Consider the following 24,840-nt stretch of genomic DNA (forward strand, 5'->3'; position numbering starts at 1 on the left):
TATGACATTTGCGACACATACGAGTCACTCTGCCTGCAGCTACCCTGCATTTAACAACTCAAAATAACTCATTAGCTTGTTTGCTTTCTTCATGTGAGCAATCTGGCCTTAGTGTGGCCAGAAAGCCTAGAAAATTGCGTTTGCAATAGAAAACAGTGTTGCTCTTTAGAAAATGATCGATTTCAAGGCCAGATGATAATCATCTGCTCAGACCCACTGCTTAGCATGCACTGGAGGGGCTGAGCCTCTGAGCTTTCAGCCTGGGGCAGGGTGATGCTGAGAGCTCTGTGCTGCTTCCTAATGCCTAACACTGCTTTCTGCTCTCTCATTGCTGCTCTTACTGTCACTGAAGGATGTCAGGTGCCAAGAAGCACGTTCTCCCAAAAGCGGATGGGCTGAAGCTGTGGCTGGATGTGCATGCCCACTTGCTCCTGTTTCACTCATGCCAGCTCTGCTCCTCCCACCTTATTAACTGCTGTGATAAGGGAACCTGAAACTATATTGCTGCTGGCAGGACTCTTTATCTAGATGAGAAGATGTTTTGGGTTGTTTTTTCTCTATCTGTATCTTCCTATATATTAATTACCATTAAGCATAAGAATATTATTATTATTGCCAACTACATCATCAATGCTATTGGCCAAACAGCTGCTCATTTAGCAGTTTCCTGTCAGTGTGGACAAGACTGTGTTCAGCCCTTCTGTTAGGGCTGCACATGCTTTCTGGCCCTCAGCATTACTCAGAATATCAAAATTATCTATAGCAGCAAAGCCCTGGATGCAGAATTGCAGGCTTTAGTTAGATCCCCTCCACACACTGCTCTGTACCTCTCAGCTGTCAGAGCTGCAATAAAATCTGTGCACTCCAGTTTATCCCTCATGATTTCAATACACAGGTACAAATCCCTGCCTCTGAGCATGGAAGCAACATTCATCCCCACAGCAGAACAAACTATTTGCCACCCACACCCAGCCTGAGACCCAAACCTAATGGGCTCTGTGATCACCCTCCAGCACCAGACAGATCAATGGGTTTGGCTGTCAATCCCAATAGTCCCATCTCCTCTGCCCTGGCTCCCTGCCTGGCCTGCTCCTCACCCTTGCACTCACTGCTGACTCACAGCATCTCCAAAATCACCTTGGGTCCCTTCTTCATGATATATATGACCTGTTCTTTACTGCTGCTGATGTTGGCAGATCATTTCATTATTCTAACTGCCTTACATGAGCAGGAATCTTGCTGCAGTTTCTGTCAGGAGTCCCCTCCTCCCCTACACAAATGCACACACATATACACACTTAACTTTAATCCCTGACCTCTTATTTCTGCCTCTGTTATTGCTGTGAATTGTTTCTTGGCATCCATCCATTCCCTCTCCTTTTGGTTCCTCCTCTCCTGTGCTGACTTTTATAGACTCCATCATTTTCCACTCAAGCCCCTTTCACTGAAGGTCACCAAGGGCAAATTCTGGCTGATCGTCACACACAATGCAGTCCCAGCCCTGAGCCAGACACCTCAGCAATGCCCCGAGCAGACTGTTCTGCAGCCTTTCATACAGTTCTCCAGGTGCTGTATTGGATCTGCTTCTGGATCCAGCTGCAGATATCTCACTGCCCTCATGCCCTTGCTCCAAGTTTTGAACAGAAGCTGATTTTGGCCCCAGAGGTATCCTTGTTTGAGGCTGTGTGCCCCAGAGCTGACTTAAAATGCAAGTGAAGCTGGTGTAGCCCTTTCCACCCTCCAAGCACAGTATCTCACAAGGGAACAAAAAAGCAAGAATTCATAAACAGAGGGATCTTTCCTTAAAATGTTAGTGCTGGAAATGTCAGAGCAGCAACTCCCAGCCCTGCTGCTGGTGGAGGGATGCTGGTAGGAGAAGGAAGCAGTCAGGGTGAGATGGATGCAGCCCATTGAACGGAGGATGCTTTATCCCCTTTCCTGTTCCCACATGATGAGAAATTAATTCTGCTTGGGCTGTGACACTCAGCAAGAAGACATGCATTATCCAAGCCTTCACTGCCCAGAGAAGAGCTTGGAATAAATCTGAGCAGCCTGAACACTGCTGACAACACCACCTTGTGCTTTTGGTACTTTCTTTTCCAGAAGGTTTGGCAGGATGTGCCTTGCATAGGCCAAACTGTGCAGAAAAGCAGGATGACTACTGGAGATTTTAAGTCCCCAAGGCTGGAGCAGTAGAGCTTTCACAAGCCAGGAGAGTTTGCATTAATTTACTCAGTCTCTTCTACCTTCTGAGCATTCCTGACACTTTGCCTTTCCCGAGCACCTGGAGAGGTGGCACTTGCCACAGCAAAGTGCTTGGGTTGAGCTCAACTGTGTCCCCTCTCCCACAAGCCATGGGTCTTTCAGAGCCCATTGTGCACTCACATACCCAGGTCCATATCAGCAGCTTTGGGCCGGTGGGAACAGGGCACGTTCTTGAAGATGGCATCCAGGATCTTCTCCTTGACTTGTGTGATGGTGTCACAGTTCAGGATCTTCACAGGGATCTCGGAGCTGTTCACGTTGTCAGGGTTCACACAGCTCAGGACCTGGGAAAGAGGCAGTGAGACCAACTACACAGTGCCACAACAGTGCCAGTATCCTGTGATCAACCCTTCACACCCACCTTCTCGCAGGTCTTCCAAAATAACACTCACCCAGATGCTACCAGACAACACAACCAGACCCTGGCTGGATCTGAACTGGTATCCAGACCTTTCCTTGGTCTCTGACCCATTCCCTGTTCCTTAGAGATCTGGAAAGGTGTCTAAGTATTGTAGCAGCCTCCTTACATTCCCATCTGACTTTGACAGTACAGGTAAAAGTAATCTTTCGTCTCTCCGCTTTAACTTTGTCCATCTTCTGCATAGGATGGACCAAGATCCTTCTCATGCTATTAATTTGAAATGCAGGGCTTCTTAAAAAAATATACAAAACAACAGCGACTAAAAAGCCTTGCTGCTTTCACATAAAGAATAAGAAAATTCATTCAACTCGAGAGACCTCTGGTTACTCTGAAGGAGAATATAATTTTCCCTGAAGATCGTGTCCAAGAATAAATGCAAAGCATATGAAGTGGGGAGGGATGGATGCTTTAAACAAACACAGGATCTAACAGTAATTTGTCCACTCACTCTCAGCCATGTCTACGTCAAGTGTTCTGCTCTTGTTACAGAAGTGTGAAGTCCATAAACCTTTAGAAACTTAGCACACCTTTGCACTTGGAAGCAGTGTTCGCTGGAGTTTCTGGCTGTATAGAGTCATTAAATGTTGCTTTGCAACTTTTATATGTGCGGGCATGTTATTTTTGGTGACTTTGACAAATTTTACCTTGACCATAAATTCCTCTCTGTAGTATACAAGAGATACTGGACCCTATATCGCATTCCATCTAATCTACCAAGATTCAGTGAGATCTAAACGTGGCTTGAAACTGGGTGAAATTATATCAGTATAATTATATATTGGCTCAACAGGCTCCCTTTGGTGCTGTTATACTTAACTAAGAGGGACTTGTGAAGACATTGCTTACAAAGAGCTCTGTGATCTTTCTGGATGAAAGGATAGATATAAATATGAGATATTGATTACATCATAATGCTATTATTTATGTGCCACATTCAGGAGTATTGAAGAAGCATCGATTCAGATAATAATGACAACAGCACAGTTGTATAATTCTGAGGCATCTTTCATCTCAAATGATCACAGAGTTATACATAAAAAGCGGTGCTGAAATGCATCCAGTGTTGAGGTTATTAGTTGCCTCCTTCCTGCTACACATTTGTAGGGAAATGACATGGTAATACAGGCTAGATCAGCTCTTTTGGAAATCCTAGAGGGGTCCACATGCCCGTGGAGATGAAGTTACTCTGCAGGTCTCATTGGCATGAGCTCACTTAAACTGGATAGAGCTGATATCAGTCACAGCAAGCTCTACAGAGTGATTCAGCACCAATGTAAACATCTTCAGTTGCCTTCAGGAATGCAACTCACGCACTGAGATCTGCGTCAGCACAGCAAAATGAGGGTGCTAGTCAAGAGGTCAACACAGAAAGATATGGGACTGGGAGCAAGGAAAATAGTCACCTCTGAGCCCTGCTCTCACACTGACTTTTTAATAGAATCATAGGGTTGGAAGGGATCTTAAAGATTATCTAGTTCCAACTCCCCTGCCATGGTCAGGGTTGACCTTGGGCTATAATGTCTCACTGGATTTGTGTTTATTGACCTTCTTTCTATACCTTGGGCTTTTTATCTGTCAGCCCTTCCAGCCATGAACTGTCTCTAAGTGTGTGTGTGTATATATATATATATATATATATAAATTCACATATACATATATATATATATATATATATAAATTCACATACACATATATGCAATGCTTAGCACAACTAAGCCCTCATCTCCACTGGGGATTACTGGCATTTGAATTACCAACACACAGCTTGTGGTTACCCATATAGGACCCTCATCCTGAGCTCTCTGTATTGTTTGGGTGCTTCACCCTGAGACCAGGACATCACTACAGTTTTGGTCTTCTAGATTAGTCTGAAAGAAGGTCCAAGGGGTACAGTATGTCTTGGCAAGACAGCAAGGAGAAGGATGCCCAAAGAGACCAAGCACGGGAGAACCCTTTGGTATCTCATTTCTGGCTTCTCCCTGCCACCAAAACTCCTTGAAAGGCTTTAACCAAACATAGCTCAAAACATATTTAACCGCCCTGGGCTACATTGTCAGGATGGATGATCTGATTAGGCTCTAAACTCTGCCAAGGTGTGCAAGGGCCATGCAGAGCATGCCATTGCTCAATACACGTTGGGCAGCTCCTGCCTGCCAGCTCCGAGAACTCATTATCCAATGCTCTTGACAGCTTCCGACACACATCGAGGCCTTTGCTCCTCTGCATTATTTGTGTCAAGAGAAATGAAGCTGATGTAAGAGATGGATGGTCCTTCATCTCCCAGTGAGAGCAGAGCTTTGGCAGCAGGGAGGGAGGTTTGTGCAGAGAGACTCTGGTGTGGTGAAAGGCTAAAAAAAGCCATCGATTCTGGCAAAGGCAGATGGCAGGCAGCAGGAATGAAATCTTCTTGTCTGCCATAGATGGAATAATCCAGCTAGGCTTTTAATAATGCTGCAGACCACAGATGATAATAACTGACTATTAGCAAAGACATTAACACCAGACGGTGTTTCTCTGAGTTTATACATCTTGGGAGAAGACCTACTGGGTAGCTGATGCACATTTATGCTAGCAAATATCATCTGTAGCTACCTTAGTGTCACCTGGGCTGTCCCAATTCATTGCAGGTGAGTTAGACTAGATGATCTTTAAAGGTCCCTTCCAATTAAAATAACTCTATGATATCTGGAGTATTGCGTCCAGGTCTGGAGCCCCCAGTACAAGAAAGACAGGGAGCTGTGGGAGAGGGTCCAGAGGAGAGCCACGAAGATGATCAGGGGACTGGAGCACCTCCCCTACGAAGACAGGCTGAGGGGAGCTGGGCTTGCTCAGCCCGGAGAAGAGAAGGCTGCTGGGTGACCTCATTGCAGCCTTTCAGTACCTAAAGGGAGCCTACAAACAGGAGGGGAGTCAACCCCTTTGAAAGGGTAGATAACAGCAGGACAAGGGGAAATGGTTTTAAGTTGAGGGAGGGAAGATTTAGGTTGGATGTCAGGAGGAAATTCTTTACAGAGAGAGTGGAGAGGTGCTGGAACAGGCTGCCCAGAGAGGTTGTGGATGCCCCGTCCATCCCTGGAGGTGTTCAAGACCAGACTGGATGGGGCCCTGGGCAGCCAGATCTGGTATTAAATGCGGAGGTTGGTGGCCCTGCATGTAGCAAGGGGGTTGGAGATTCATGATCCTTGATGTCCCTTCCAACCCTGGCCATTCTGTGATTCTGTGATTCTATGGGCTGAAAAATCTCCTGCATGTACACAAATTGTTCTAGAGTGCAAAGACCTCAGCTCACCATGGGCTGCTTCCTTGGAGAACTATAGGATTTTGCACAGAGAAAACTGTAGCTATCTGGTCTGGAAATAAATCAGACCCAAACTATAAAAATTTAGTGAACGAGGTACACATTGTAAAATTAGTAATTCCAGATGTTTGAAACTGCTCTGTCTCCTTTTGTCTCCTCTGATAAGTCAGTTTCTTGGGATCTGCTTTTCATTCAAACCATATTTGAAACCAAGACTTAAAATAATGGTCACGATTAATAAAGATTAAAAAATTAAAGAAAGCTAAAGAATAATGCTTCCAAAAGAAGCCTTGTCTCTGTGGAATAATGGCAATAAACAGATTGTTTCTAGGTGTGACTCAACTCCATCCAGCAGTCATGAAACAGAACCCAGTGAATTTCAGCCACAAACACTACAGACTCATGGCAGTGACCAGATGCTTTACAGAGAGAACAGGAATTCAGTGAATTCCTGTATTACAAATACTGAATCTCCTATACTAAAAAGCACTGAATCAATTCTTGCTTAATTTCATTACTGTAATTTTTTTGACAAAAGATAACAGAATAATGTCTGCTCAAAATAGGTAGAGGAAGAACAAAATATAACAGAAGTAAGAAGAAACAAAGGAAGAACAATCTTATTTATATTCTATTTCTTCTTAATCTTCTTCACCGAAGCTGATCTCTGTAAATCTGCTAAGATTCCTATCGGGTTATATTTGTCTGCTCTTGAAACGTAAGAGGGAGAGCTGATTAACATCAAACAACACAAAGCAAATGGAAGAGAGCTTTGTTCAGGCTGATGTATAATTACTACCCTTTGCTGGCTGAGTTATATCAAGCCTAAACAGATCAGATGGATTTCCTTTGGTGAAAGTGATCATTCTGTGCCTGATTTTTTTTTCTTTTACTCATTCTCTCCAGGATCAGGTCTCCAAATTACTAGACAACTACACATAATGGAAAAGAGGCATTGCTCTGGTGATTTAATAGGGAAGTTTTAGAATGCAAAAGTAAACTGTAGTCTTATTTAAAAGTAAAGTTTACCCATTCATTAACTCATTAGACTTGAATTGAACTGAAGTTAGGCAGTCAGGGAAGAACAGACTTCTGTAGAGTCAGCCCACCTATGCTAAGATCTAATGCAGGCAAAGGAGCTATCACTGACTGGATACAGCTCTCTAAGCAAGTTAAATAAAAGCAAAATGAACATCCCACAGTTGAAGGTGTGCATAAAATCAGCTGCTAAGTTCAAAACATCTTCTGATCATAGAATCATAGAATGGCTTGGGTTGGAAAAGACAGGAAAGATCATCTAATTCAACCCTCTGCTGCAGGAAGGGTTGATCATCTTAAAACCTGGCGTGTTCTAAGAACAAACTTCTGGGAAACAAAGGAATTAAAGGAGAGTTGAGCACTCAAAAAGTTTCCTTCATCCTGCAGAGGCTTAGAGGAATTAGTGTATCCAGGAAAAAAGTGAAGACCTACAAATATTTACATTAAGAAGAGGTGCTTAGTGTTCTTCATCCTTAATTGATGCTCTTTAATCATACAGAAAAAGGATGTGATCTCATATAGAAGCCAAGGTTGGATGTATCTAGCTTAGGAATAAACAGTCTATCTTTCACCATGCAATCATGAAGCAAATGACTCAGTGACAGGAAATAATTCTATTTCCCTTTAAATCAAGTTCATTTGTCTTTTTGTTGAGCTTGCTTAAAAGGAATGTTGAACTGGCTCTGAAGAAGACCTGATAGGTCCCTGCTCTGTGCTACTATAACATCTTCCTCAATGCCAAAATCACAGAATCACAGAATTGCAGGGATTGGAAGGGACCTCAAGAGAAGATGGAGTCCAACCTCCATGTTAAAGCAGGTACCTACAATAGGCCACACAAGTAGGTGTCCAGATGGGTGCTGAATATCTCCATAGGATTTCACACAACAGACAATGCCCGTGGGGAAATCAAGATGGTCTGGACATGAAATACAACACAGTGGAATTAAATTGGAAGTAGTTGTCATTGCAAACATGCTTTGCAAGAAAACTCTTCAGCAACAAAACTTCATTGTGTTAGGGAATGCAACTGTTATGCTGCTGGGTTGCAAGAAAAAAAAGACCCAGAAAGTCCATGTGTTCTTCACTAGCTTCTTTTTTCTAAATGCCCTTTTGCTAGAAAAAGGTGAACAAGCTCACAGTAGAGAATGCTCAGAGTACTCACCAGTGTTTTGTAATCAATCTGCTGTCGGATAAGCTTGTCCTCACTCAGTGAGTACCGGGCCTCCCCAGTGATTGAGTCAATGGGACCCTTTTCCATCTGCTGCTTGATGGCACAGAAGAGGGAGAACAGAGGTTCACCAGCACACTCCTGCAAGGGTGAGAGATGACAATCAGGTGAGCAAGAATAAGCATAGATGAAAATCTGGATGCCAAGCCCACAGGATATCTCAGTGATTGCTGCTGCCTGCCATCCCCAGCCACTCAAGGCAGATGCTTCATTGGGAGTCACCCTCACTGGGTGAATCACCGTGTGATTCCACATCAAAAAATATAAAGGCTGTTTGAATGACTGCTGCTGGGCCACGCCTTTGCAACAGAGCAGGTGTAGGATGGGTCCTGAAAGACTTGGAGACAGGACTGGCAGGAGATAGCACCACTGGTGCCTCATCCCAGGTGTCTGGGCAGTGGCTGCAGTCTCCCTGAGCACTCGTGTACTGAAGGCAAGCAATGCTGCTTGGGCAGGAGCAGCTTAATGACTGAGGGGAGGGCTGCCCCAGAACAATGGTGCCCCCTGTTCTGTGCAATTGCATCAGTGATGTCAGGTGCAACAAGCACCCCACAGGCAGCCAAGGAACCTCTTCACCAATGTCTCCTTCCCTTCATTCACTCTCTCTTCACCCTTCTTCCTACACCTATCCTCTCTTGCTGTGCCCTCCCTCTGCACATTTCTTGCCATGCATCCCTCCTTGTGCTTTCTTCTGTCCTTCCCTTCTCTCTCATGCCTTTGTTCTTTCTTCCCTCATTCCCACATTGCCCTCCTCTCCAGCGGTGCATCCCAACTCAGTGAGCGAGGTCATTTTCCTCTGGTGTAAATCCAGGCAAGAACAAGTTAATAATATGAAGTAAAGTGGCCCCTTTCTCAGTTCCTACACCTGTCTCCCACTTAATTAGCTTATCTGCCAGGAGCATATTGCTTCTGTGTGCCTGTCTCATGCACTTATCAGGCCACTGTTCAGGCTAAGGCAGGAAGACAAGTAGCTGAGTGGGTGGAAAGACTTATAAAAGCAGTGCTTTAGAGAGTCACCTCCTTGTACCCTTTCCTTTCAGCTGCAAGAGGGAATCTGATACTAGTCACTGAAATTACCTTGCAGGGACCTTCAAAACTCTCCCATGCATTCAGCCTTTGACAGGTTGTGCCTGGGGGTTGGAAAGGCTCAGAGGAATGGGATTGGTTTGTAAAGCTTTGAATTTCCAAGCAGAGGTTAGTTATCTTGTCCAAATGACATAATGTGAGATGTAAGGAGATCTGGCAACTGCACTGAGAGTCAAGGGTAGGTGAAAAGGCATCTCTCTCCAAAAGGCTGGCTGTAAGTATGGGACCCCAGCAATTAGCACGCCTAAAAGCTCAGTGTGGGTCCTCATGAGGACATGTCACCACCCAGCCATTAATGATGAGACAAAGGCTGAAGGCCTTTTTTTTTTTTTTTTTTTATATAATTATTATTACATAACTCCTGATGGAGACCTTCCAGCAGGAATAAGAGGGCTCAGAGTGCATCTCAAGTAATTTCACTCATTCGTTGATCACTGTCATTCAAAGCCAATGCTACCCCAACTACACCTTGCCAAGAAGCAATGCATTAAAGCAGCTGCTCACCCAGGAGCGTTACTTATCTTACCTTGAGAAACTTGTACAGAAGAAAGGTGAACCAATTGGTGAGCATTTTCTCAGCTACAGACTCTGTCCTAAAATCAGACCGGGACAAAAAAAAAATTGGAAATAGTTAGTCATGTTAGTCTAAGGTCTGGTTAAGAGATTGTTTTGTACATCTTACTGTCCAGATCACCAAGCCCCACGGAAAATCAGGCACAATACCATCAGGATTAAGCACATCCTAGTGTCTCTGCTTTAACTTTGGATTTAGGAAACCTTCTAGAAAACCCTTACTGACCTTGTGATTCTCCAGTGACTAGGAAAGTCCCTATATGCTTTTCTGCATTTTCTCCATCAACGAAAGAGAAGAATCTCAGAGATGCTCAGGGAGGATAAATCCATCAAATATGAGGAGCTCCCAGTTAGGCTGTACAGATGAGTAGGTCATATAAGTACTTAAGGCAGATCTAAATCTCTAGAGAATACTTATCTGGTAGTGATTATCTCCCTGGCATTTGAGAGTAATTATAATCTTCAGTGTGTCAATGTGGTGCATTCACAGAGCAATTCCTGTAGCCCTTGAACTCTATTTTCAACCAAACAAAAACCAATCTTGTGACTTCAGAGTGAACTTTTCCTACAGATTAACTAATTTGTACTGGTTAACTGAGTTTGGACACCAGGAGCACAGGATAAGCTTGTGTTGCTTCCGATGCACAAACTTTTTGCACGATGATTTTGCTCAAGAAGAAGGAATGAGTCCCTGCTAGAGTGAGTAAACGTGGGTCTTGCTAGACCTGGCCATCACCAAGGCAATTCAAAAGTTTCTTGCTTAGGGCTATAGGTTGCTCTTTAGTCTTTCAGCATAAAGTTAATCTCATTTCTTCTGTCTACAGTGATCACTGCTGTGTCTCTCTCTAGAGACTGCATCTGTCAAACCCAACCTGCTTGTCCTGTACTCCCCTCAGTCAGTGTCATCTAACAACTGTTCTCCATTGGTTATGGCATCAACCTCAAGTTAAGCACTCTGAGCTCCCCACAGGGGATGTGACGCTGACATCACTGGGACCCATCACATACTGCAAACTTAGCATTAATGACAAAAGGTCTGAAATCCTGTCATGTTGTTTCCTGGGCAACTTTGATTTCTTTGGGTCAGTGTATGTCTTTTGGGATGTACACTGGACACAGGCAAGCTGGAAAATCATTCCAACCAACTCTTTCCTCCTGCCTTACAGCCCACAAGCCAATCCTGCAGGAGCGTCTTGAAAGATTTCTTTCCATCCTCACAGTCAAAGGGAGGAAATGGAAAGAGAAACATAAGTTTAATTCAGCTGCTCCAAATAACTGTCAGCAAATCTTGCACCAATATCTGAATACCAAGAAATGGAGCCAATCATATGTTCACATGTGGCCTTCCAAAGGCCAAAGTACATTATCAACAAATAGGATTAGAGTTAGAAAAGAACTGGAAGAAGGTGAAAAGGGAAAAATGGGGGACTTGGGAGAAGACAGGAATGAACAATCAGAGAAGACAAAGAGATGGAGAGAGGGGAAAAGAAAGGAGAAGAAAAATGAAGGGACAACTGGAAGAAGGCAGTGATAACAAGCATCAGAGGAGAAGCATAGAGAGGAAGATCGAGAACAGCTGGAGGGAGGTTGCCAGCCAGGCTGTAGGACTCAGGGAGCCAAATAATGCTGAAGTGAAGACCATTTTCTGCCCCTGGTGTTGCTACTCTGAATGCCAGGGAATGCCTACTGCTCCTCCTTTTGTTGGTACTCCATGATGGGCTGTGTGCCAGAAGAAAACTCTCCCAGCAGGCACTACAGACCTTTCCCCTGCCTGAGCCATCCATTATAATCAGCTCAGAGCACCTCAAACACAACTCTGAGCAGTGGCAAAGGCCCTTTTTTTACTTAAAGTCCTGACTTCAAGCAAAATGGCTGGTTCAGACCACAGAAAGAAGATTAATAGGATCCTAAAAGGAGAAAATGCAGCCTTTCCCTAAGCAAGGAGACTACATTAACCACAGAGCAGCACATTCAAGGTTTTCCACACAACCCTGGTGATTAGACTGTGAAGCACAAACCCAAATGAAACCATTTCTGTTGTCCTGCTCAGCTCTGCCTTCTGGATTCAACTGGCTCCAAAAGCCAACGATCAGGAAAAGACAGGAGATCACACAGTGCAGCTGAAGAAGACCATATATGCATGTAACTCAGAAACATGAAGCACAGCAGATTTGTCCACCTCTCAGGCATGATAAGGCAACTTCCAATTTATTCACCATGCAGTCCAAGTATATTACACAGCCTGTTCTATTTCATATACTTGTTGGTCTAGCACAAGTCCAAAATAAGGCTTATGAAATGTGACCTCTTGCTGCTCTTATGAAGTTTTCTGAAGATTCACATTAAAATCCACAGATAATGCAATAGTAGTAAAAGTTTCAATCCCTGACTGAAGGCAGAGAGCAGCAAAGCAGTAAAGGAAAGCAAAACCTTCACTCATCCCTACCTGCCTTATTAATCTTTCCCTGCAAACAGCTTCATGCCAGCTCTACAGGGTCAGGTGAGCTGTGACTATATACAATTTCATACTCTGCTGCATGAACCAAAATCAAGCAAATTCATCATTTTCATCCAAAATGGAACTGCATGCTTGTGTTAGATAGTGGGTTGCAGGTTGCGCAGCCCTGGATATCTTTACCTTCGGAGCAGCAGTTTGGGGTGGTTCTTGCTCTCCAGATTTTTGTCTATGAGGTCAGCCAAGAGCTGCTTGAGGACATCAGTAGCATACTCCAGCTTGCTCTGTAACACTGTCATGATCAGTGAGGCCACGTTGCCACGATCGCGCATGGAGAAGCTGCGCTGGGACTCCAGTGTGCGGATGAAGGATAGCAGGAAAACCTTGTTGTTGATGAGCTGTGCAAAGAGCTTGAGGCCTTTCTCCACCCGTTCTTGCCTATAGCCAGGGACCTGCATAAGAAAAAAAAAAGTTTATACCTTTCTTTCACTGCCCACTCGCAGGAAACTCCCAAACAAGTCATACACCCTTTGCTAATTCTCTGCTCTCAGCCCTCCATTTCTTCCAGCTATATAATTCAACAAGTAGAAATCAGATCTGAGATACAGAGAAGGAAAAGCTGCCTCCAACTGCAAAGAAAATTAAAAAGAAAGTTTTCATTTTGGAGTATAGTTCTTTAAGAAGGAAGAGAGTCATTTGATAGGAAGACAGACATACATTCCAACCACAGCCAGGTGGTTATTTTCAAGCTCTGCTACTCTCTCTCTAAACAGTACATCGAGAGGAAATTGCTGATGCCTGGATGTGGTATCATAGCATACTGTATTCTTACTGCTGTCAGACTGAAGTCTCACTCTATCCACCTTTAACATCTTTTTTTAATCCCTGCAAGAAACCTGCCTAAAGAGAAAAACAGTCTGAGTCAATGTTGGAAAGCCTGGGGTTACATGGGTCTCCTTTTGGTCTGGACCTATGTAGGTTTCCTTATCTCCTCATCTCAGCAAACAACCATATATCAACTGCATTTCAGGAGCTGCCTAACCACAGGGAAGGTGCAATGTAGGGAGCACAAGGCATGGGTTTGGGGCTCTGCTTAGTGAGCTGGCGGAGAAAGAAGTAAAGTAATGGGAAAAAGAGGTCATGTTTTGAGGAGATGAAGAGATGCAGCGAGACAGAAGCTGAGGTGGTGAGCATAGAGCTGGGTCTTGGTCTGAAGAACTAGATCACAGAATGAATAAGGTTGGAGAAAAACACTGAAAGACTATGTAGTCCAACATCAACCCATCACCACCATGCCCACTGAACCACAGACAAAAGAAAGTGTGAGAGGGCGCAGAGTTGGAACCTATTTTCAATGTCCTAAGGCAATAGGACCCTGGGGCTTGGGAGGTGGGATCATTTAGAGACAGGGTAATTGGTAAGATGATACGTATTTCTCATTTGTGAAAGGCTGGTGAACTAGGTTTGGTGTAGAACAATTTAGGACCTCAACACTGAACCCTGGATGCCACAGTCTACAGTGGGCATTATCCTTTCCTGCCTCTCTGTCTCTGGATCAAAATAAAGCCACACTCCATGGGTATACTTCATCCTTTTATATGCTACACCAGTGCATCCTAAATGAGAACCTCAAACTCATTCCTTCATGTTTCTTTCATCTCTTCAAAAAACATTCCTGGAAGCTGCAGACTCACAACTCAGAGCAACATGTGCCACTGCTGTAAGACTGTAATAACTGCCTCGTTTTGGCACTTTAATCCAAGTTAGCATGCTTAAATGACCAAGTAATGCAAGTCCCCATAAAGAATCATTGCTTTTTTATTCTGGAAATTAGAGATCTCAACTGTTTTTGCAAACTGAAAATAAATTACTTACTAAATAGCTTGAGACAATCAACCAACCACTACCACTCATCCTGCTAATAATTATTTTTAACTCACTTGCTTGAACATTTAATATTGTCTATCCCCAGGTTACTATGTAGAATTAAAAAAAAAATAATAAGAGAAGTATTTTGTAACGCATCTGGAAGCAGCTAATTAGCAAATGAGCTGGAAATAAATAAGGCCTCCTGCCTACAGGATCTCTGGGGCCTTTTCCCAGTAAGTACTGGCTCCATCTAGGTGCTACAGAGTAAGGAGCAGGATGGAAACTCCTTTCTGGTTTGCTGGTATCCAAAAACTTTGACACTGAAAGAACTGTAGAAACAACTGAGTGGATTAAGGGGGCAGAAACCCAAAGATGAAAAAAATAATTAAGATAGGAAGGGGAGATCATAGACTCATAGAACTGTTGGAGTTGGAACGGACCCTTAAAGGTCCAATTCCCTGCAATGAACAGAAACACCTGCAGCTAGATCGGGTTAAGTCCCGTTCAGACTAACCTGGAATCAAAAGTGGCAGATTGAAACATTAACTCTGTGTTTCTCTACACGTATCTTCATATGAGAACATCCATGCTAAAAGCTCTGTAAGGTTCAGATACTCCTTGGTGGTCAGCTGGCTGAAGTTAATGAATACACACTTTGAAACCAGCTGTGGGTATGCTAAAAGTGCTTGCATGTGTGTATGAACATGGAGGAGAAATTCATCACTCCTCATCTTGTGTGCTCATTTGTTGAAGCTGCTGTATCCCAAAAGCAAATCTCTACAGTAACCAATGTGTTCTGCAGCTTCCTAGCCATTACCAAAAGTCCTCAATGCTTCCAGATCATTTTTTTAATGGTTCTCACCTTACAGTTTGATGAAGTTTGGCTCTCTTGAAGTACAGGAGCAAAAAGTAGCAGGAATCTCTGATTACACAGCCAGCCAAGCATGGAATTGCCTGTGCCAAATCCTATTCCTCCTCTCTGCCAGCTAACTCAAGTCTTTGCCTCCAGGAAACTCTCTATGCCAGAGCCCCTCTGAGGCACAGAGTTTGCCAGAGACTTTGCAGAGTTCAGCCAAGGACCTTGCTGGCCTTGGACATGGTGTATGACCTGCTTCTCTGGCTCAAGTATCACTAGAGCAGGTCCTGTCTATCTGCCAAGTCCTGAACCAGAATGGACAACGTCATCTAGGTCTGTAAAACTTATGCTGCCAAGGAGGTAGTGCAGACAGCATGCAGACACTAGCAGAGCTGGGCAATGTCTCACCATCCTCACACTGCTGCAGGATTGAGAGCTGGGATGCAGGGCACAGACGGGCAGGTCATGGGCAGACTGATGCTGTACATCTCTGACCCCACTGCAAACCACAGAGAACAGCAAAGGTGACTCTCCTTCAGAGAATGCAGATTGTAGTTACTGCCAGGAAAAAAAGGATTCTGGGTGGCATCAGCAATTGACAAAGCTGGTGTTATACACACAGGTATTCTGTTCTACTCCAAAACTTTTTTTCCTGGCCCTTGCATGGTCTAAGAAACAAATTCAAACAGGATGGAGACCAAGAGGAAGCTTAAAACAGCAAACTAATAATTCACTCAGATGTATGGTGCACTTCTGAATAGATGACTGATCAAACAGAATTTAACATCTAATACAGTAAAAATCATCCTTTTCCAATCTAGACTGTAAATGAGGTACTGTTTTGTCCCTGGTAAGACACAGTATTGTAAGCCATCATGTCCCCTCCACTGTCACAACAAGTCCTGCAGTTGGGAATGCCGATACCTCCAGATCTCTCAGGACTGGGTGATCTTCAATGCCAGGGAAAAGCACCCTCATGGTGTAGGTTCGGTAATCGAGGAAAGGGATCCCTGCGCCATCCAGGTCACTTGTCAGCTCATGAATATCCGTCTGCAGCTCTGCAAAAGCTGACGCAAAAACAAACAAAACATACATCAGTAACAGTTCAGATCTCTCTCATCATAACAGAAAAGACATTCAGCCTCACATGAATGAGACATAAATGGAGAGGCAACAAACGGAGAGGAAGAGGAAGGTAGACAAGAGCAGTCTCACTTTTCCCATCTTTCCCCAGGACAATGTGTTAGGGCTCTCTCTGGTCACTGAGCTAGCAAATGCACTTAACACAAGGTGGAGGAAGACTGGACTCAGAGAAAATGGGCAAAGTCAGATTAGACCTGGACTTGAACCAGGAGTTCAACACCCCTGCTGCTTGGTGATATTTCGGCTCAAAGCTTTGCAGCTGGATTCCTTTCTCCTGACACAATCACAGCCTTCTTTCCTCACCATACCTTCTTTGCACTCAAGTGCCACCCTGGACTCCAGGTTATCCATCTGCATCTGCAGGCGTTTGAGGGTCAAGTCACTCTCTCGGGACTTGCGTTTGTAGGCAATCAGCACGGCCACGATGAAGATGATGAGCAGGCCACCTGCCACTGCAATGCTGACAATAGCTGGCAAGCTGAGAGGGCTGTCTGGAGAGATGTAGACCATCCCTGGGGAGAATTCCATCCCTCCTACACGAGCCTGGAGGGAAGGCAGGATAAAATTGCATTGAAACTGTCAAACATGCAGAGGAAGCACAGAGCACAGAGGAAGTCCATCATCATCCTAATTAAGGCTGTTATGCAAGTCAAAGTTGCATGATAAACACATGAATGATGACTTCTCAAGCTAAATAGAGTATGAAGTACTTGGATACAGAGTGGCTGAGCATCTGAAATCTCACTTGGACACAGCTCTGTTGGTAATGCCACCATAAAGCAGATTAAGAGAGGATTTCTAATGAGAGAAGTCTTACCAGTACCAAAGCCCTGGCTATTTAAAATGCAGGGATCATTTGGGGGTTTCCTCCCCTGTCCTAAACAGCTATGCACTGTCTTGGTATCAGTCCCAGAATGCATACAAGATAGGTGATTCTTGGGTATGGTCTGATGGGCCCTAACTTTATTATGGGCTAGGGCACTGGGAATGCAGAAATTACAGGGTCATAATTCACTTTTCAGTCTTCGAGTTGAGAAAACTGTATCTGGAAAGCAAAAGCCACAGAGCCTGGCCCATGCTCTTTGCAGCCCCTCCCCTAGCTGTTGTGTCACATGAGCTGAAGAACTTTGCATGGTTACCAGTGGGACAGGAAGCCAGTCAGAGCTTTCTGCTCTCCATGCACTCCTGAAGGTTCTCAGGAATCTGGGACACGTGTCTTTGTGAGATCTTGCTTTTAATAGCGGGAAAGAAACCCTGCGGGTAGTACTGCTGTGTACCCAACAAAATATTCTGCTGAAAAAAGTCTGTTGGGAGCCCATTTACACAACATGCACACCATTCCCAAAAGTAATCCCACAGGGTGCTACTTGTTCAAGGCTACTGCAAGAATGCTTGAGGCTATCTGTAAAACAGGGTAAGTTTGAGTGGCAGGCAGTGGGAAAAGTACTGCTGACTAGTCTGAGACATATAAGGAAAGTTTCTGATAGTGTGCTCTAGTATGGGAACACTCTGCTTATGGATCAGCATGAACCTAGGAAGATGCCACACAAGCAGTTTGAAGTATCATGATGTGCTGAGAGCCTCTTACCACCATAGGTCTTTCTGGGGGCATGAATCTCTGTATTCCCATCATCTTCTGGAAATTATTTATGGCCTCAGTTGCAGCCTCTGAGTTCTGTTTCACACTAGCACCAGCTGTAGCCTGTTCCTCAGTGTCTTGCCACCTAGCTCAAATCTTTTTATTTTGGTCAGACTAAAGGTGACAGTCTGGAATATACCATTTCCATCCACAAGGTCCTCTTATGCCCTGAACAGCTCTAAGTATTTGGAGTTGGGCTCTTAAAACATAGAATCATAGAATATCTTGATTTGGAAGGGGCCCATAAGGATCACGGGGTCCATAACAATGTCCAAAACGAGAAACTAAACCAAACATAAGCTCGTCTGACCAACTAATAGTGTTAGATGACAAGTTCTTTAGCATGAGACGGACACTTTGTAGAGCATCTTCACTGTGCAAAGAACAATCTAGCACCCATATAAGTCAAGGAAACAGAAGTTCCTATTTTTCCTGTTTATTCCAAGATATAAGGTTAAATTCCACTTCATAAAGCTTGCAAAGGGTAGATGTTTGGTACTGGTATGTGGCAAGTCCAGCTAAGACAAACTTCCAAACTCGAACATTAATCTTCTCACTGGAAGCTGTTGCCTTTTGACATAGACCACTGTCTCAAATCCTCCCAAGATGACAGCAAAATTGGCTCAATAGTTTGCACAATTTCCTTCCTGTCATGGTGGATCAATAAATGGAGTCATTATCATCATTTTCTGTTTCCTACAGTGGCCTTTTTCATCCAGACCTGGCAGTGAAAGGAGCCCTTTGATCGAATATCAGTCCAGAGTCAAACAATCCCAGCCCAAACCTCAGTGCAAGACTGTCCTCAAAACCCACAGAACAGCCTGGCTCCATGAGTGAGATTCCTCTCACTAACCTTTTAACATGCACACCTGAGTTAGACTCCTATGGGTAGGTGCCTAGCAAAGTTCCTCTCCAAAGTTGTTTTCAACGCTGAGAAATCCTCACAGTCTGCCATGATCTAAGGGAATGTGTCTCTTGGAGAAGAAAGCCTGCAAGGCTGTATTACTATTTGTTAGCACTAAAATGAAACAGAAAAATACACTGAAATAACCCTACTTTATTTCTTAGGTCCTGCATTTTTTCCAAGGAATCAACTTCCAGGTAACCAAACTCTGTACCACTAAACAACAGCTTGGTCACTTGTTCGGCCTGTTAAGCTGGCACTTCTCCAAATGGCACTATGGTAGATACAAGTTTTTTCCAGCAAAGACATAGGGACCACCAGCAGTGGTTCAAGAGAGAGTTTCTTCAACTCCTGTTGTACGAAACTTGACTATAATAGTGTATTTCCTAGTGCAAGCTTGCATTAACAAAATGTGTCTGGCTTTGAGTGACGTGAACTGTGCTCTGAATATAAGAGTACACTTGACCATCTCTCCATTTACTATAGGAAGACATCGATGTAACTTTCTATCTGTAAATGCATACAGTGAATATGAGCAGTCCTTCTCATGTCCTCCATCTCTACATCGCAGGTCTTCTCTACCATGGTTACACTTCCTTGTCAATGTTTCACTTGAAAAAGAGCTTCTCCCTAGGCTTTAAGCTATCTTTATCAACCACTGCTCTGCCCTTTTTGTGTGCCTGTGTTGGTTTTTTCTTTAATTAATATATATTTTTTCAAGCATTTAACTGGGTGATCACATAAAAGAAAGTTAAAGTAGAGCAAAAATATGCTGACACCTACACGTGTCACTGTCACTCTTCCTTCCCTTTGAAATAATCATAGTGTTCAGAGCCGTGGTCTCCTCTCAGATCTAGGCCACTTCACTTTGCAGGAAAGACTTTGCTCAGCAGTTAGCTCAAGGTCACACAGGAAATCATCATCAGAAGCAGGGGAAGGACCTGAGAGAACTACCTGTCAATTATCCCAACCATCAGAGTGACGTCCATGTGAAACACGGGCAACAGAGCTGCTGTGCCATGTTGGAGGAGGCATTTCCAAGCCCAGCTGTCCTCCTGGTAAGTTACAGATGCAAAGTCCATCCTTGGGCACTGGCCTCCATCACAGCTGAGCGTCTGTATTTGGTTCCCAGCCCAGATCCTGTCAAAGGCTTGCCTTATTGCTGGCTTTAGACAAGGAAATCTGCCATTGCCCCTAACAGAGATGCTCATCAATAGGCTTCAATGCAATCACCTTCTCATTTTTTCCAACAGTATCTCTTGTTTGATCAGTGTCCTCAAAAAGGGATTATTTCTTTCTCTGAGGTTTCTCTTAAGCTGTCCCAAGCTGTGGGAACAGAGGAGTCTTCTCAATTAGCAAGGCCTGGCCAGATGTTCATCCTCCCTGATCCCCACAAGTTGATAATTGCTCTCCTGACTTTGAGTTTTATCTCTCTAGGATCGTTTTTGTCCCTCTCTGACTAAACATATGTTTAATGAAATTCATGAAAATTACAGGCAACATATATTGCTCTGTTCCAAAGCTTTCATATTTACACAGAGAAAATCTCATGTTTGTTATTTTTCTTCTTGGACTGTATTAAAGTGCTTTACAATGAACTGAGAGCCACAGCATATGTGCATGACTGAAAGGGATTATCACCTCTATTTTCCATATGACAAAATTCAGAACAGAAAAGTAAAGTAGCCAATATGAGGGATCCAAGCAGCAGTCACAAATGGGACTCAACACAGTCACCATAAACTCTCAATTCTCTAAAAGACAATCCCTCTTGTTTTAAAGAGGAAGGCATTGTCTCTCCATGAAACTTGCAAATCTCCTTACACTGAATTAAATAAGTATATATCAGATTTGGGAGGGCAACAGAGAGCTGGAAAAAAGTTGATCGCGGGCAACGAGAAGCATTGATCATCTGTATGTCTGCTGTCAGCTATGTCTTGCTTCCACCCATAGCTCTGCACAACTCAGATTGAGTTTGCTGGTGTGCTGTTTATCAAGCAAGAGCACTGAGGCATGCAAATTACTGAGAGGAAAGTAAAGGAGTGAATAAATCAGTGGAGAGAGAAGGAAGCTCCTTCTGATGTAATCACTAGGCTCTTTTTTCACAGGTTCCAGGAAGGATATGCAAGATCATACTAAGTTGTATAGATGTCAAAATCTCAAAGTCACACCACAGTCCATATCCTGCACAAATTTTAGCCACCAGTATGTTGCTAAATTGCTGGAAACTGATACATTTAACGCAGTTTGTCATGTGGGGAATAAGTTACACGTAAGAATTCACATGAGCATCTGGGGTTCACACCGGCTGCACAAAGAAAGAGGAAAATCATCCTAAAGTTTTATGATTCCAAAAGGTCCCCCACTGTCTGCAAAAATCTCCAAGTTACTCTTCCAGGATTGACTGACAGGGGTATTGCATTGAGAAGGGGCTCTGATATTTCTAGGTGCTACAGAAGGCAAATGGTGAAGGAAACACATTACTGTACGCTTCCACCAAATCCATGGAAGAAAGGCTGAGTTTCAAGCATCACTTACCATCACCTTGTGCCTCCCAATGAGGTTTGGGGACTCGCACAGTAGTTGCACATCTGATACAGTCACCACACAGGGCTTCTCACCAACCAGAACCGTGTAGTTCAGCTTGGCATTCCCTCCTGCCACTGGTGGGATCAGGTTCTTGCCCTGGGTAGAAAGGAGTATCGTGACTCAAAAAAATGTATTACAAAGGAGTTTTCCTTCCATCTCTGCTTCTATTACTCCAGTGTTAACATTGCACTTGGCATTCATAGTTCACAACTCACTTACTTAGTAAGTAAAAGCTGCTCAAAAATCCTACAAAAGACAGCATGAATACAGACTATTATCAGTCAAAGCTGCCTGTCCTGTTTCTTTCCCTCAAACTCCACACAAATCTTTCACAAGCAGAAAATGATCAGGCAATACCGAAACATATTTCCAAACGTGCAAGCAGGTATTCTGCATGCATGCTCATTTATTTGCATATGAATCTCATACAACTGCTGATATGGAAATGTTCAAGCATATAATTTGTTCTTTGTGTTGCTATTCAGGTTAAAGACGTGATGGAGGACTGATGTGGGATTTTCCCAAGGGTGAAAGAAAAGTGTCTAAAAGACAAGAAATAGGCTGGGGTACAGCAAACAGCATTGGATGCAAATTTAGGTAGCACACAAGTGGTTAAAGCAGTTTACATTTTTTAGTTATGGGTACTGGGAGATGCAGAGCAGTGACTGGTGCGATGTTCGCAAATGGTGATTGATGTGATGCAATATGACAGGTTTAATGAGTGGAGGAAATCTCTGGGACAATTTTGGGATGCCACTACAATTAGCAGGTTGTTGGCAGACATGAAATGGCAATAAGCAGCATGTGTCTGACCATCCTTATCCAGTTCTTGGTCCCCATCTCACCTTCAGTATGATTGGACTTCCTGGCTTCAACTCCAAGATCCCTGAGGGATTGAAAACCTCAAAGATAGGGTTTGGATAGTAGGTGAAATTGGTTTTGTTGAGGATCAGCAAGGATTGCACATTGTCGAGAATGAAGCCAAACTCCTCTGGACGCTCAGCTAGCTCAGATTGGTGATTGGGGTCAACAGCCAGCGCAGGAGCCTGGCAGGTCATCTCTGTGCTGTTCTGCACCTCACAGTTCTGGAGAGAGAAACCCAACACAAGAAGAGTTTATGAAAAATGTCTCCAGCTCTACTGGTAGGCTGATATTTTTCGATGAAATGCTAGCTCATCTACTCACAGAGGACACTGAGGAGCAGAAAAATTTTGCTACCAAGAGACAAGCTGGTGATCCACTGCATCAAAACATAACCCATTCCTACCAGGAATTTGAGACCAGTTACGACAGCTTGGACTGCAGCAGAAATTCTCTATGCAGTGAGTGGTGAGGCACTGAAACAGGTTGTCCAGAGAAGATGTGGATGCTCCATCCCTGGAGGTGTTAGGAGCCCAAGGTCAAGTTGAACAGGGCCCTGATCAAGCAGGTGGCAAACCATGGCATGGGGTCTTTAACGTCCCTTCCAACATAAGCCGTTCCATGACTCTATTAATTGGCCATCTCGTGCCTTTCTTAAAAGAAATCATACCCTCTTCTCTGAATGCAGAAGGAGATTTCAGTCTCCACAGCTGTTAGGCAGCCTCTATCACCACCCGGGATATGTCTTCTCCTGCAGTTGCCAATACTCACATTGACATGTTCCTTTCCACCATGCTTTGCCCGGATCTGAGGGTTCTGGATCAGGTCTAGGTGAGTTCCCCACACTGCAATGGGTGTGTTGCCACTAGAGAAAAAAGAAATAAAAGAAGAGCATAAAACCAGTTAATACATACCTGACTGAATGGACCAGTAGTGGGTGATCTGTATTCCTAAATGTTGTTTGCAAAGTGTCTGACCACATCTTATGGTACCAAAGGAAGGCAAACAAAACAAACAAGACTTTTTAATTCATTCATTTGGGGAAAAATATGTAAAACGGCATGCTTCCAGAAATTGTTCCATCAAGCAGCATCTGGGTGATCTTTTCTGTTAGGACTAAATAGCTACAAACCTTGGTGGTGAGAAGAGCAGAAAATCTAAAAGAAGCTTTTCAGAATGGTCCACAGATTATTCTATAATGTGTAAAGTTGTGAATTTAAGAAACCCTCAAAACATCTGTCCTGTGTAAGCAACTCTCGAGGATTCAGTGCTATCTTATTTGCATTCTGCATTTGTCTTGAATATTAAACGTGTTATAGAAAGCATCATTCTGAATAAGGCAATGTCACCTCAGTGAACCACCTAATTCATTTCTGCCAGGGAGCCCTGATCTATAACACTGAGAAGAAACAGAGCCGATGTGTTCAGACTTGGTTTCCATTGGGTGACCTAAGCAGATACGGTCTGCAAATGGTGTAGAATCAGCACTCTACACCATGGTGTAGAATAGAGATTTCTAATCATTGTGTCCTTTTGCTCAGCCAAGGTTTCATGTCCTGAGAGAACTCATTCATACAAGCCACAACCCTACCTTTGGTAGATTTTACTGCTTTTGTAACATCTCTCAGGCCAGCTTAAGAAGAAAAGACATAAACGGAGACCTTCTCATTCCATGTAATCAATGTCACCAGAAGGAAAGAGCTCTCTGAAACACTCTTCTTTCCATTCCCTTGCCTCTTCCATCTGCAGTCAACACCACTTTTGTGGGACTTTCAGGAGAGGGAGGAAGGAAACTGCAAAGGAACGGATTTGGGTTGTCTTTGAGCTCTGCATTGAGGGGAAGGGTTCACCATAAGGTTTGGCCAACTCAAACCAAGCGCTGCTCAGCCAGATAGGCTCTCCCTTTTCATCACCTGAGTGCCTGTAGAAGAGGCAGTAGGGTGCAAGGGCAGAAGGGGGAAGAGCTAGCTGAGAAAGTGAAAACTCCAGCTGTCAGGACTCCAGCATCCAAGACAGAATGAGGAAATGTCGTCAATGGACAGCCCAGCCTCTGCTGCAGAGCTGAAGATTTCCCAGGGAGGAGGAGCACTCTCATCAATTTTGACACCTGCCTCTGCAACCCTCCTTGGAAACTTTCCAGGCTTCAATTTATTTCCTGGAGCTCTTTCTTTACTGAGAATGGGAAGGAAATACATGCAGAAATCTGTTGTATTTATATGAGATGGGGAAAAGAAAGCCTAGAATCCCTTTTCAGCTTCTAGGTAAACCCTGCACGATGAAAGGTGAAAAAAGTGCATTATAAATGAGACTGGATAAAACACCAGAGAATAGATAAACTGCAAGGAAGATGCCTGAGCTGGCCCACAGATCTCCCCTAGTTCTAATCTTTGTTTTCCAAGTTCCTCTATTGTGTATTCCATTATTAATCACATAGGGCATGTAAAAATGAATGCCAACATGCACCTCTGCTCAGCAGTGCAGCTATCAGGTTTCAGAGAGCTGGATGCAGCTAGCTGGGACTGAATCATAGAACCATAGAATCATTAAGGTTGGAGAAACCACTAAGATCACCTAATGCAACCATCTACCCATCACCACCATACCACTAAACC

The 24,840-nt window shown here is 43.8% G+C and overlaps 1 protein-coding gene across 1 annotated transcript in view; it reads right to left on the minus strand.

Annotated features, from left to right (window-relative positions):
* The window catches only part of PLXNA4 (plexin A4), a gene marked incomplete at both ends in the record, with an annotated part of 402,235 nt that overhangs the window by 31,104 nt on the left and 346,291 nt on the right, over positions 1-24,840 (minus strand). Inside the window, 9 exons of the mRNA XM_079549350.1 lie at positions 2,390-2,549; positions 8,188-8,334; positions 9,866-9,932; positions 12,551-12,819; positions 16,017-16,159; positions 16,544-16,778; positions 21,317-21,463; positions 22,213-22,452; positions 23,000-23,093. Of these exons, the coding sequence (XP_079405476.1) occupies positions 2,390-2,549; positions 8,188-8,334; positions 9,866-9,932; positions 12,551-12,819; positions 16,017-16,159; positions 16,544-16,778; positions 21,317-21,463; positions 22,213-22,452; positions 23,000-23,093 (1,502 nt within the window). The remainder of the gene's footprint in view (positions 1-2,389; positions 2,550-8,187; positions 8,335-9,865; positions 9,933-12,550; positions 12,820-16,016; positions 16,160-16,543; positions 16,779-21,316; positions 21,464-22,212; positions 22,453-22,999; positions 23,094-24,840) is intronic.

The sequence above is a fragment of the Tetrao urogallus genome (genome assembly GCF_951394365.1).
Source record: "Tetrao urogallus genome assembly, chromosome: 1".
In the NCBI taxonomy this organism is placed as follows: Eukaryota; Metazoa; Chordata; class Aves; order Galliformes; family Phasianidae; genus Tetrao; species Tetrao urogallus.